We start from the raw sequence: 13,115 nt of genomic DNA on the forward strand, positions 1-13,115 counted from the left end.
AGCTTTACAAGATTCATGTGTTCCAATTTGTGGCTTAAATTCATTTTTTTCGCCAGGTTAAAACAAAATCCAGTTGAGAATTTGTACAAAATCCTGGCGAATTTATGCGTTTTCACACAGATCACGACACCAAGTTTCAGCATAAAAAGTAATGACAGATTTCATTTGCAATTCATTGCTGCTATAAGCAAATGTGCTGTAGTACTAGATAGCACTATAGCAGACTGTTCAAAAAAGCGCGCGCGGGCTTCTCGTTGGCAGGCTGAATGCCCCCGCCGCCGCCGCGGTTGGCGCCAAACCCCGCCGCCGTACTCCACGCGGCACTCCTCAGGGCCTCCTCCTTCTCTGCCGCTTGCCGCCTGCCTCCCCGCATCTCCTTCAACTCCCTGCTCGCGGCCGCCGCGTCCTCCCAGGACACGCGCCTCCGCGCGCTCGCCCTCCCGGCGCTCGCGCTCGCCCACGCCTCCGGTCGCGTGCCTCTCGACTCGTACGCCCTCTGCTCCGCGCTCCGCTCCACGCCCTCCGCCGCGGACACGCTCCACGCGCTCGCCTCCAAGTCTGGCTGGCTCGGCAGCGTCTTCGTGTCCTGCGCGCTCGCCGCGTCCTATGGCGGATCCGGCCGGTACCAGGACGCCCGGAAGCTGTTCGACGAAAGTCCTTCCAAGAATGGAGTCTTCGGGAACGCCGTTCTCGCCGCTTATGTGGGCGCGGCCAAGTGGGTGCCCGTGCTGGGGTTCGCGCGGAGGTTCTCAGAGCTACAGCTGCAGGTCGACGGGTACACCATGACGGCTGTGGTGCGGGCATGTGGTGAGGTGGCAAATGCTGATCTCGGTGTCCAGGCGCACGGGCATGCTATCAGGAGGTTGGGAGGTATAGAGGTGGATGTGTTCTTGGTCAGCGCGTTTGTGGACATGTATGCCAAGTGTGGGCTTATCAGCCAAGCGGAGTGTGTGTTCGGCCTTGCACAGCAGGAGACTGGTGGCAGAGGTGACGTCGTGCTGTGGACGGCCATGTTGAATGCCTATGCGCGGCATGGACAGTGCAAGGAGGTTATCCGGATGTATGACCTGATGGTGGCTTCTGGTGTCTACCCGGATGAATTGGCTATGTTAGCTGTGCTCTCAGCTTGCCAGCACGCTGGGGAGGTGGTCAAGGGGCTCAACTACTTTGAATCCATGCACGCAGATTACGGGTTGGTGCCCACACCAGAGCACTACGGTTGTGTGGTCAACATGCTGTGCCGGGCAGGGGAAGTGACCAAGGCGTGGGAAATTGCCACCAAGGATGGCTGTGATTGTGCAATCGGCGTATCCACATGGGGGGCACTGCTCAGTGCTTGCCAGGCGTGTTTAAATGTTGAGGTTGGGAGAATGGCAGCTCAGAAGGCAATCGAATTGGACCCTACCAATGTTGGGATTTACATTGAGCTGTCAAATTTGTATGCAAGGGCTTGCTTGTGGGATGATATTGACCAGCTGCGGGAGGTGATGAAGGAGAAAGGGTTGGAAAAGGATGTTGGATGTACTTGGGGGCTGAGCTTGGTTCACGAAAGAACTTGAAAATGCTTCATGTTGATGTATGATCCAACCATTATGATTGGAGTTGTGGGAAGCAATTTCATGTTTGGATAACCTGCCACCACATCCATAGAAACCAACCTTTTCTGGGACAAAAATTGGAAGCACAATCTTTCTTTGCGGTCGAAATTAAGATAGCCATGGAGGAATTGTAAGTGAGACCAACAGTTGCCACATTTTCTTCATGCCTGAGGTAAATTGAGATGTATCACTGGCTCACCGTGCAACAATGCACTTACGATAATAACAAGTTGGTACCTGCCATTGTTTAGTCTAAATAAGATACCATCAATGCATTGTGACAAGTAGATATAATGCTATGCATTTTGACACATTGCCGTGAATTTTCTGACTGGAACATGATACCCTGGTCCGATAGTTGTATATTTGTACTAAACTGAATCTAAGGTTAGCATGGTTGCTGCTATGTGTGCTCATACTGGAACATGTTGTTTCTTCCTAATCTGTGTGCTCCTACCTGCAATTTTTATCTTTGAAGTGGCTCTCACATTCCATAGATCAGTCCCACCACATTAAAACTGAAAAACTGGTCATTGCTACACCAGCCAAAACCTTTTCTTTTAGATGCATTAAAATTGTACTGAATCACCTAGACAAAACTAGTACCAAAAGTTGGCCACCCAGCCTGAATGATTAAACTGAATTACTGTTCTTTTGAGAAAGAAATGAGCAGACACATGGATTTGAGTACCTTTGATTTTAAGCAGAGTGTCGACTTGAACCGATGACCTTTCCAAGCTCTCTCCTGCTCTACCATTAGGTGTTCCTGGAAGGGTTATTCTTTTTCTAACAATCAATATAGTCTAAATTTTGGCAGTGGAAGAGCGACAAACATAACTCTGGCATATATCAAAACTGAATTTATGTGAATGCAGTGTCCGGCTACCAATGCTATACTTAGCAACTCATGTTCCATGGATCTGAAAATACTGATATCCAAGAGACAAAAAAGAAGCAGCACCAGGAATCTCTCTTTTGTCAGATAAAGCATGGTTATTCAATTCGTCTTGTGCAAGCAAGAAAGCATACACATGTGCCAAAGCATGTCTATTAGGACCCTAAAGTGAGGTTTAGATCAGAGATCACTGTTAGATTAAGGAGTCCATTTCTATTTGGGAACCTCGCAATTGTGCAGAAATCAGCTATTCACGTTCCTAGAGCTGACCTGAGGAGAGACTCTTCATTTGGACCATATTTTTAATATGCTGGAAAATTTGTGGATAACATTCTCACTGTTGCAGGAAACCCAGAAAAGGCCAGGCTGGCAACCTTCCCTTAAATGATACCTGCAGCTTCAGAAGCAGGCCAACTCTAACTTGACTTCCAGGGCAGGAATCGAATTGGAGGGAGCAGAAACAACCTTGTTATGATAACAAGGAAAGGAATGCATTCCAAGCTTGCACTTCTTTTGTTCCGTGGAACTATATAAGCACTCAGACTCAGGTTTGCCTCTTGTGAGCACACACGCACGCCCTGATCGATTGCCCTGCTGTTGGACCAAAGATGGGTCTTAACTTCAGTGTCCTCAACAAATTCGGTAATTTTTTCTCAATCATTCCTTTAGCTGTTTGTGGTATCACACGATATGCTGGAGGGATCTGCCTAAATAAGTTGGGGGGCCGTGTTTCATTTTAGAAGGGGAATTGACAGTTTGTGCTCTCCTTCTCAGGAGTCCCAGGGCTGAGCGCGGCAACTACCAAGCAAGTTTATGAACGGCATTTCGCCAACAAGGACACTAAGGAGTTTAAAGATTTCCATATTGCTTACGTCGAGTTCTGCAAGTGGGTGTCCTTGCTGTTCTGTGGTTTTCCACTACTCCTGCCCTAGCACTTCGTCACAAAATTAAAAGACTTCCTTGCTCCCTGCAGGTTTTTCAACACAGTAATGCCCGGTCAGGATTTCGACACCCCATCAACTACGGAGATTCAGGTAACCATCAATAATCCAAAGTCCATTCGTTTCTGTGGGGAATATGTATATATATACAGAGTAGTAGTCCCATGTAAACGTTGTCCAGCATGGAATGCATAGTAGACGACTAGCTGCTTACCGTACATGATGGCATGCATGCGTTGCAACGCAGAAATTTTTTGACAACGTGTGGAAGCCGGAGAAGAACGAGGAAGAGAGGAAGAGACTGTTTCTGGAGTTCATGAAGAAGGAGGTCAAGGAAACGAAGGTGGTGGACGACAGCTTCTTCGTCGCGGCGGGGCTGGCGGTGCCGGTGGCGGCCGTCGTGGGCAAGAGGGCCAGCGGGCACATCCCCTACGTGAAGAGCGTGAGGCTGGACCTGGTCCCCAACGTCGTGTTCGTGCCGTTCGTGACGCTGCTGGGCATCGTCGGCGCCACCGCGTGGCAGATGGGCAACAAGAGCGCCGCCGCCAAAGAGGAGGAGAAGAAGACCAGTAAACAGCGCGCGGCGGAGGAGCAGAAGGATGTAAACCAGGCGCCTTAGACTTGTTTATCTATATGTCCTTATATATGATCTCTTGACTGATGAATGCGCTTGAAAATAACATGCATGCATGATCATCACCCAAGGGATTTATTTATTGTTCGATGAAGCATGCATTTTATTGTGCACAGCGGCACAAATAATCGATCTATCTCCTCATGGGTGCAAAATGTAAAGTTGGGCGTTAATTATGCATATTTTATGTTCCTTCTTGTGTCTGTCGTTCTTAACACGAGTGTTTTGAGCGACATGCAAGTTGTGGCAAAAGCTGACAAGTTATTACGGGTTGAAGCAAGAGACAGTTGAGATACCTTGCAGAATAGCGAAGCTAACTCAACTCGATTGCAAATTAAAGATCAATCCATGTCTTGGACAACACTTCACTTCATCATTCCTGGCTGATCGACAAGTTATACATAGAGGCACTTAGGCAGGTTTATATGTGCACAAAGAGAGAGAAAAATCACTACAGCCTCATATTCACATAAGAAAGTCCTCAAATTCACTATACCCTCTGCTGTGCTCCAAGAGCCAGATCTTCATGTGCACTTTGGGCATGTTTGGTTGGAGCCTTGGCTTGAGAGCTCTAGAAACTGTTTGATACCGCTTATAAACTGCTTATGAATAAAATAAGTTGAAATTAAAAGTCCATTTGTACATTTTTATAGCTCTTTTTTACCACGCCATCTACCTCTTATTCCTTATAATCGTATACCACTGCCTCTCTCACAATTTACTGTACATTAACATTAACGGATCCAGTGAACAGTAAACCCAATAAATATAACACTAGCAGATTGGATCCAGTGAACAGTGTAACCATTATGCTCCAATGAACAGTACGCCCGTTATGCTAAATAGTAATGGATCCAATTAACAGTGCGTACCCATTATGTTTAACAGTAGTGGGTCCAATAAACAGTGCACACCTTTTAGTATTTTCTAATGGTTCCTACCCCGTGCAACTGCACGGGGATCCCGGCTAGTTTATACTAAAACTCATAGAAGCTGGGTCATACTCATACCAGCTTATTTTGATCGTGCTTTTGCTTCATTTGCACAACTTATCAAAGAAACGTTTTTTCTGACTGCTCCACAAACAGGGTCCTAGTCTAGACAGGTGCATCCATCCTCGGACAGTAAAAAAATGAAAGCCTAAGATTGATACTTGGACCAGGCAAGATTCTCGAGACATCATCCAAACATCCCCTTTCTGCTAAAAAGGAAAGAACAAAAATGTCAAAAATTGGTTCCCCTTACTAAGCGCCTATGTGGACTAGTCATAGACCCCGAATGGTTGCATGCCCTAATTTATTCCAATCCTATCATTGGACAAACTATTTTACCCAAAAGGAAAATCAAATATTGGTTCTAGAATATCACCCTGAACTCGTTGAATGAACATGTGTAAGCATGGACTATGACATGTACACAATATAAACTAAATGGTTAAAAATGTATATTTGCATTGCATTGATTAAGTTATCATAAGAGCATACACTACCAACAAATTAAGGTTCTGTTTGGATGCACATAACTAATTGTTAGCCACCTAATTTTTAACCCAAATAGCTCTAGCTCGTCCAAACAGAAGGCTAATAAGTGAGAAAAATTATTAGCCAACTAGCTGGCTAACCTCAACTAATTTAGGCTAATTTGTAGCCATAACTTGTAACTAACTCTTACTAATCAAACATGCCCTAAATGTGACTATTTCTTTGTCTTCATAAAAGAGGAGATGAAAAATAGCACCAAACTTTAAACACCTTAGTTTAAGCACCAAACTAACTCTAGTTAGTAATTGTTCTAACCATTGTCTATCGTTTATCTATATCTAATATTGAAAAAAAGTTATTAGCCGGAGATATCCTTATAAGGGTTGGTGTAGTTTTTAAGGTCGGTTCCCCTTGCTAAATTTAGCTAGCTAAACTTTAGTCATTTTAGTAGCTAAAGTTTCAAACACATTGACTAAAAGAAGCTAAAATAATTTAGTTCCATTAGTCACCTAAGAGTAGCTAAAATAATTTTAGCTAGCTAAAGTTTAGCAAGGGGAACCAAACAGGTTATTATGGGGTTCATATAACAATTATGACAGACATGCACTTTACACTTTACCACTAAAATTTGTAGTTCTTTTGCTATTCGTGTTCGACAGGTATGGTTATCCAATGGTATTTCTAGTTTCTCTCATCTCACATGTTTTCACTCAGTGTCTCTAGACTATCACTTATTTATGTATAAATACAAAAATTTACTATAGTTTAAATTTCCTCGGACCTTTTTCATATAAATAGTGGCAAAACAGAGCACCACCGTTTTTTCCCAGCACGAAATTCTATTTCAAAATGTGAAAATATACTCCTGTAACAATCCACGAGACAGGAGGGAGTTTTTTGAAATATTGCGATGAAGTAGGGGTGTAACCGTGATTCCTTCCATAGTTCCATTCCGCCACCGATCGAACAGACCTCACCTCGCCCTTCCCCGCCGCCGCCGCCGCCGCCGCCGTTTCCTCCTCCTTGCGAGTCCTAACCTCCCCACTACGGAACGCGGTCCGATCCAGATCGGAGGTAGTCCCCACTTCCCCCGCTTCTTCGCATCACAAGCGGCCCCAGACGCCTCGCCGGATCGGATCTCGCGCGGCGTCGGTGCCGGAGCCGGAGATGGTGTCGTCGTCGTCGTCGGATGCGGCCGCTGCCGCGCTGGAGCTGCAGGAGTCCGGGTGGGAGGAGCTGCGGCGGGAGGCGCGCAAGCTGGAGGGCGACCTCGACGTGAAGCTCTCCTCCTACGCGCGCCTCGCAGCGCGCTCCTCCTCCTCCGCCGCATCCGCCTCGGGCGCCGCCTCCCCCACCGCCGACCGCTCCTCTTGGAAGTCCATGGAGTTCGAGATCCAGTCGCTGCTAGGCAAGCTGCAGGACGTCAACGACGCCATGAGCCGCTGCGCCGCCTCCAGCGCCAACACCACCTCCGTCTCCCAGAAGCTCGCGCGCCACCGCGACATCCTCCACGAGTTCACGCAGGTCCCTTCCCTCCTCCGCTCCGCTCCGCTCCGCTCCTCGCACTCTTGTTTCGTTGAACCACTGGTTAATTGCTTCAAGTGGTGGTTCGTTCGTTCGTGGAGGCAGGAGTTCAGGAGGACCAGGGGGAACCTGAGCTCCATGAGGGAGCACGCCGATTTACTCAGCTCCGTCAGAGACGACATCACTGAGTCCAAGGTTCATTTCTTCCCAGGAACTCTTCCAGTGCTGCAATGTAGTAGTACTTGCCGTCTTCACTGCTGTATGTATTGTGCCTGTCTCAACACTCTTCTGTGGAAATCCTGGCCAGGCCACCGGTGGCATGTCGCCAAGAGTGCATTTGCTCAGGGAGCGAGCTTCCATTCATGGCAGCATCAACCAGGTACCTCTTCCTGGAGTCAGACAAGGCTTGCACTGGTTTACATTTTTCTTATTGTAGTTTCAGTATACCACAGTTGCTTACCTTGCCCTGGAATAATTTCGTTTAAGAAATTAAATATTCATCCTAAGCTGATACGGATGATGTCATGTGTGGAACTGTATGATAGGCACTTGTGGAAGCAAATGTATCTTTCACTAGCCACTGCTGCAGCAGATCCCATTTCACTCATTCTGCAATCTCGAGTGTAAAGGAATACTTGTTCAAAAAGAGTGTAAAGGAATAGGTCGCTAGGAACATTTACAACTCAAGAAGATTTGCACTCTGCCAATGCCTGTCAACATACATCTGTTCAGATCTCTATCTCTGGTGCCAAGTAACTAAGTCACATTTGCTCAATTCCAGATTGATGAGGTAATTGGCCAAGCTCAAAGCACAAGAGTAGCTCTTTCCAATCAGAGGGCCTTGTTTGGAGATATTCAAGGAAAAGTCAAGCAGTTGGGTGAAAAGTTTCCGATAATCAGAGGTCTTCTTGGTAATATTTTGATCCCATCTTTGCATGCTGCAGCACTGTTTTTTTGTTTTTGTGTGTGTAGTATTTTTTTTTCCATGGACTCCCTGCAGCCACTGTGTTGCTACAGCCATATAATTATGTCTATCCTTCCTTGCAGGCGCCATTAAGCGGAAGAAATCAAAGGACACTATAATTCTTTCAGCAGTGATCGCGGCCTGCACCATCTTTTTGATTATTTACTGGCTTTCAAAATGATGGTATCTCAACTGAAAGAAACTTCCTAGATCTCCCTTCTTGGCCCGGATTAGCCGATAATATCTGATAGTGTATCAGCACCGAGAAAGATGGAACGAGAGGCCAGTTTCCTCAGCTTTCATTGATTTTGTTCGACATCTATTGTACCTTGTATCTGAGATTCTGAGATTCCACATATGTAGAGAATTTTTGCTGGTTCAGTAAATATATATTACACATACATGGTAACATTAAGCTGATGCTTTCTGTCAGAAAAGTGCTATTCGAACGCTTAGCTTTATTAGTTGTAAATGATGGCGTGGAATCCACCCGTCAAGACTAGCAATTATACCCTGCTCTCCTTATCCATTAACACCTTAGAAACTGATATGAGTGAGGAAATTATGGTGTGTTTGGTTTGTGGAGTCACCTTATGATTCATGAGGTCAATCCTATGAATTTTGGTGGATTAACTTATTCCTCATGCATATATTAATTATTAGCTTGTGAGGAATGAGGTGACGATGCATCAACTCATTTTATTTCACAATTCAAATAAAAAAGTGAGTGAGAAGCAGATGAATCACCTCATTCCTCAAATAAAAAAGCGATTCCTCAAAAAAAAAAAGGTGAGGAGTGAGAAGCAGATGAATCACCTTATTCCTTAAACCAAACACATCATCGGTCGACAATCAAATGATCGATATCAACAAGTATAGTTTGGTACATATTGACATAGCTGCCTCAATACACCGTTAACAGCTTTGTGATGAATAATTATCCTTTCCTTTTTACTCTATAAAAAAATAAACTATGTACATCCAAAGTTACAAGTTTGCAACGAACTGGTTGAGCTGGAAAGACCATCTCAAATCCAAAGAAACACTACTGTCGATGTCGAGTTAGCAGCCGTAATCTTTGGTTCTATCCTGTCAGAAACTCGGCCACCAAATTCGCTTGGATAGTTGGAGCACGTTATCCTGAGATGAAGACTGATCTAGGGCACCTCAGCAATACTCATCGTTATGTTAAAATATGGTGACTGCATTGCTGATGGCAGGAGAAAGACAGCAACAAAAAGCCAGGTGCTTTAATCAGACCCCATACAAGGGTAGAGCTACTCTGACAAAAGAGTAACAAAGTGCCCCTGTGAAAACGTAGCTGTCAACTCGGTCAAGAATTCCACCTGCATTGTAGCATTGTGTCATATTCATGCATGATGTATGAAATGCTGATAGAACAGGAATATAATACACATGCATTTCTCCCCTTCTATGATATATATATTTTCTCCAAGGATGATTATTTCAATGCAGTACAAACAGTGAAGAGAAGGGGATAGGGGAGATTAACATGGTTTACCATGACCAGGAATGAGTGATCCAGAGTCCTTCACACCAGCATCACGCTTAATCAGAGATTCAACAAGATCTCCAAATAATGAACCCAGAAAGATCAGGATTCCATAAGCTGTAGCACTGATATCAATAAAAATAGCTATTAGGTAATGAAACAAAATGCAGCACAAACATTTTCCATTCACAAACAAGGGAACACAGTGTCGCAATCTATATGTTGCAACTTCGAAGAAAATGGTAACAGTTACGACAGGCTGCAACTCCTTTTAGGATAATCAAGTCCAAAATCTAATAAGCACATAATATAGTTTGCCTTTTTGTTTTGCTCTTGATGTGCTAGGTAGCACTTTCCTAGAGTAATAGTAGAAATTCCAGAATTCACACCTCAACAGCGATCTTGGCCAGCGAAAGACGGTTGACAGCAGCACAGTGGTCAGTACACAGCCAGCTAGGCCAGCTAAAGCACCTTCCAAGGTCTTCTTAGGGCTTATGTTAGTCAAAGGAGTACGACCAAATGCCTGAAACAGAGAATAAATAACTTGGTCACATGATACTCCTTCAACTACTAAACTGTAAACTTGATTGACCATGTTATATACTGATAAATTAACTGAGCACTGCATAAAGCAGGAATTAGTTGAGTGCAGCTAGTCTTAAGGTGAAGCTTCAGTGATTCACTATACACGATGAACCGCATGGTTCATTGGATATGATTCTTGAACAACAGGACACGTTTCAAAAACTGTCTTAAGGTATACAAATAATAGATATTTGCTGTAATTAAAATAATGAGCTACAAGCCTACAAGAACCCAAACAACTACACCTGTTTCTTAGTCCAATATTACACTGGTGCATTGGTAAAAGTAAACCCATGGTGTTATGAAAGACACAATAAATAACATCAACAGAGCCTTTAGCCCGACGCAAGTTGGGTAGTCTAGAGATGAAACTCAACAGCAGAAAGAAATGAAAAGAAAATAAAATGTTACTAATTAAAGAGTGTACCCTTCCACAAAGGAAAGCAGATGTATCAGCAGCAATGATGCTACTAATAGCCATCAAGGTTGCTACAAGTCCAACTGTCCAGTGAGCTTGTCCACCAAGAAGAATTGGCCAACTGTATGCTATACCTGGCAAAACACACTGCAGATTAGGGAGACAGTCCTACACGTAACAAAGAAACAGAAACACTAGAACCACATGACCTTGCAAGGACTTTGATAATAAAAATATCCTTGTCCTCATAAACTAATTAAAAGGGCACATGCCAATATATTTAATACACATATTATTTGTATCAACAGTAGCAAACTAAACAGCACAAAGGCTGGCAGAACAAAAAAGACGATTCAACCAAGCAACTTACTTGTATTTAAGGCAGGGGCAGCCAGTCCTGATCGAAGCTTAACCCAGAAAGAAGGTAGATAGCCGCAGTAAAATAACCCAAAAACTGAACTAGTTAGCTGAGCAAAACGAGGATTTCCTCTTTGTAAAAGCAATGATATTGCAATGACGAATGCAGAAAATGTCACAGTAACATCCATGCGTCCATAGTACCTAAGCAAATAGACAGGTGAAACATCAGAAATCAAAGCAATAGTAATATTTACATGAAATGACAGCTGAATATGTAAAATGCTTAAATACATGCATGTGGTCTATTTTTGCTCTCAGAATGAGATAGTGAATCCTTGTTAAGTATCACCATGATATATTGACAATCCCCAGCTTATCTTGTTGAAAACTAACTAATGACTTAAAAGAGGTTTTGTGCTATTGATGCTAGAAATCCCAAACAAGAAGCAATTTGTAAGCTCCAAAGTCGCCTAAATTCAACTATATTGTGGGGATGTTAGAATAAGCAATGATCCTTGAAGTTCTTCGTTACTGCATTCAGGAATGAGAATATAATGATGAGGTACTGGACCCTGAAGTCCCACTCTGGTCTAATTTCCATAGATTGGTAAACTGCAAATAATCCCAACATCCCACAACCTGAAATGTTAATAATCACACCAGCAGAATACTAATTTTCACAGGCTGAAAAGTTCTAAAGCTAATATTTCTTCAATGTAGCTGTTCATTCATTTTCATCTTCTATTTGTCAGAACAGTTTTCCACTGCAACCAAGTTCTCAAACTGTCATCAAAATCACATAGGAATAGGATGAATCAGTTCTATGCACAGCTCCCTTTCCTGGAACACTCAGATGTCAGATCCACTCTATGGCCTAAGCAGTAGGCAGCTCACAATCACATTGTGCTAAAAGATGACGCTTCATTCAAATGGTAGCTAAATTCCACCTCCCCTCGAAGCAAAATTCAGCTACGAGAGACAGAGCTAAAAGATAAGCAACGCAAGAAGAAACGCGAAGCGCCCTTACAGCGCAAGGATGGGCATGAAAGCGCAGATGGCGGAGCACGCGCGGGACACGTAGCGCGGCGGCGGCGTCCCGCCTCCGCCAGCAGTGCCGCGAACGAGCTCGAAGTACTCCCGGGAGCCGGCAAGTACGGCGGCCGAGACGGCGGCGGCGAACACCCAGCCGCCGGCGACCACGACGCCGCCGGCGCCCACCCCGATGGCGACGCCGACGACGACCCGCTTCTGCAGCTGCCTGGCCTTTTCGGCCTTCCTGGCGGAAGCGGTGGCGTCCTCCCCGCCGCCGCCATCGCCGCCAGCGGCGGCGGTGGAGACAGCGGCCGCCGCGAGCAGCGGGAAGCGGCGGCGGAGGCGGACCGGCGGCGGGGACGGCAGGAGGAAGCGGAGGCGTAGTGGAGGGTGCGGTCGCGGCGGGGAAGGAAACAGGAGGAACGGGGCGTGGAGGCGGGTGGCCGCCGGCGCCGGCGCCGCCATGGCAGGTGGGAAGTGTGGGGGTCGGGAGCGCTGGACGGACCGGAGGCGGAGATTTCGATGTGAAATGAACAGAGATTTTTTTTCTCTCTTCATTAATTTTCGCCGCTGTTCTTTAGGCCTTGTTTAGTTAAAAAAATTTCGGCAAATCGACACCGTAGCACTTTGTATTTAATAAATATTGTCCAATCATAAACTAACTAAGCTCAAAAGATTCGTCTCATCAATTCCGATCAAACTGTGTAATTAGTTTTTATTTTCGTCTATATTTAATACTCCATGTATATGTTTAAAGATTTAATGTGACGAGGATTCTGAAAAATTTTGTAAATTTTTTTTGGAACTGAACAAGGCCTTAGCATGTTTTGTACACCTCACAACATCTTTATGAGCTATTGTGAGCTTTTTTGTTTTGCTAAATACTTGTTTTCAAAACAGCTTCATGGATGAAGGTGTTTTTTTTTCTTTCTTACAAAAACATGAGTTAGAATGAAGCTGAAAAAAGTAGCTTATTATAGCTTTCTCCTTCATTTCTCTCTCTCATCTATGCAAGAAGCAGTTGGTAAAGTTATTTTACCAAATACTTTTTTCAAAATAGTTTAGTTTCATCTAGAAAGTTGCTCATAAAGTTATTTTCTAAAAATCAGCTTTACTAGTGAAGTTGAGCTGTGTCAAACAGAGTCTTAGTTCACCGTAAAAATCAAAAAG

General features: G+C 44.5%; 4 protein-coding genes across 4 annotated transcripts; 3 read left to right on the forward strand and 1 right to left on the reverse strand.

The window, feature by feature from the left end:
• On the forward strand, positions 15 to 2,833 carry LOC8068283 (pentatricopeptide repeat-containing protein At2g03880, mitochondrial). Its single transcript, XM_002451409.2, has 2 exons — positions 15 to 1,770; positions 2,474 to 2,833. Exon 1 carries the CDS (start codon positions 267 to 269, stop codon positions 1,557 to 1,559), a length of 1,293 nt encoding a protein of 430 aa, XP_002451454.1. The 5' UTR covers positions 15 to 266; the 3' UTR covers positions 1,560 to 1,770; positions 2,474 to 2,833.
• On the forward strand, positions 2,995 to 4,344 carry LOC8055073. The gene is made up of 4 exons (XM_002451410.2): positions 2,995 to 3,135; positions 3,268 to 3,379; positions 3,467 to 3,527; positions 3,682 to 4,344. The coding sequence occupies exons 1-4, from the start codon at positions 3,102 to 3,104 to the stop codon at positions 4,051 to 4,053; spliced, it is 579 nt and encodes a 192-aa protein (XP_002451455.1). The 5' UTR covers positions 2,995 to 3,101; the 3' UTR covers positions 4,054 to 4,344.
• Positions 6,469 to 8,457, forward strand: LOC8055074 (Golgi SNAP receptor complex member 1-2). The gene is made up of 5 exons (XM_002451411.2): positions 6,469 to 7,073; positions 7,179 to 7,268; positions 7,381 to 7,452; positions 7,855 to 7,984; positions 8,121 to 8,457. The coding sequence occupies exons 1-5, from the start codon at positions 6,717 to 6,719 to the stop codon at positions 8,216 to 8,218; spliced, it is 747 nt and encodes a 248-aa protein (XP_002451456.1). The 5' UTR covers positions 6,469 to 6,716; the 3' UTR covers positions 8,219 to 8,457.
• Positions 8,846 to 12,489, reverse strand: LOC8055075 (phosphatidate cytidylyltransferase 4, chloroplastic). Its single transcript, XM_002453194.2, has 6 exons — positions 11,941 to 12,489; positions 10,924 to 11,114; positions 10,563 to 10,687; positions 9,940 to 10,073; positions 9,560 to 9,675; positions 8,846 to 9,383 (listed from the first exon to the last, which is right to left on the reverse strand). The coding sequence occupies exons 1-6, from the start codon at positions 12,408 to 12,410 to the stop codon at positions 9,292 to 9,294; spliced, it is 1,128 nt and encodes a 375-aa protein (XP_002453239.1). The 5' UTR covers positions 12,411 to 12,489; the 3' UTR covers positions 8,846 to 9,291.

The sequence above is a fragment of the Sorghum bicolor genome, chromosome 4 (assembly GCF_000003195.3).
Source record: "Sorghum bicolor cultivar BTx623 chromosome 4, Sorghum_bicolor_NCBIv3, whole genome shotgun sequence".
NCBI classification, from domain to species: Eukaryota; Viridiplantae; Streptophyta; class Magnoliopsida; order Poales; family Poaceae; genus Sorghum; species Sorghum bicolor.

Excerpts from the sequence above, each read along its gene's own strand:
- LOC8055074 (XM_002451411.2), top strand. The coding sequence starts at position 6,717 with ATGGTGTCGTCGTCGTCGTCGGATGCGGCCGCTGCCGCGCTGGAGCTG. Across the intron at positions 7,453-7,854 it reads TTCATGGCAGCATCAACCAG|ATTGATGAGGTAATTGGCCA; the intron begins GTACCTCTTCCT and ends GCTCAATTCCAG. Across the intron at positions 7,985-8,120 it reads GATAATCAGAGGTCTTCTTG|GCGCCATTAAGCGGAAGAAA; the intron begins GTAATATTTTGA and ends CCTTCCTTGCAG.
- LOC8055073 (XM_002451410.2), top strand. The coding sequence starts at position 3,102 with ATGGGTCTTAACTTCAGTGTCCTCAACAAATTCG. Across the intron at positions 3,136-3,267 it reads CAGTGTCCTCAACAAATTCG|GAGTCCCAGGGCTGAGCGCG; the intron begins GTAATTTTTTCT and ends TCTCCTTCTCAG. Across the intron at positions 3,380-3,466 it reads GCTTACGTCGAGTTCTGCAA|GTTTTTCAACACAGTAATGC; the intron begins GTGGGTGTCCTT and ends TGCTCCCTGCAG.
- LOC8068283 (XM_002451409.2), top strand. The coding sequence starts at position 267 with ATGCCCCCGCCGCCGCCGCGGTTGGCGCCAAACCCCGCCGCCGTACTC.
- LOC8055075 (XM_002453194.2), bottom strand. The coding sequence starts at position 12,410 with ATGGCGGCGCCGGCGCCGGCGGCCACCCGCCTCCACGCCCCGTTCCTC. Across the intron at positions 10,688-10,923 it reads TGCCCCTGCCTTAAATACAA|GTATAGCATACAGTTGGCCA; the intron begins GTAAGTTGCTTG and ends GTGTTTTGCCAG. Across the intron at positions 9,676-9,939 it reads TGGCCAAGATCGCTGTTGAG|TGCTACAGCTTATGGAATCC; the intron begins GTGTGAATTCTG and ends TATTGATATCAG.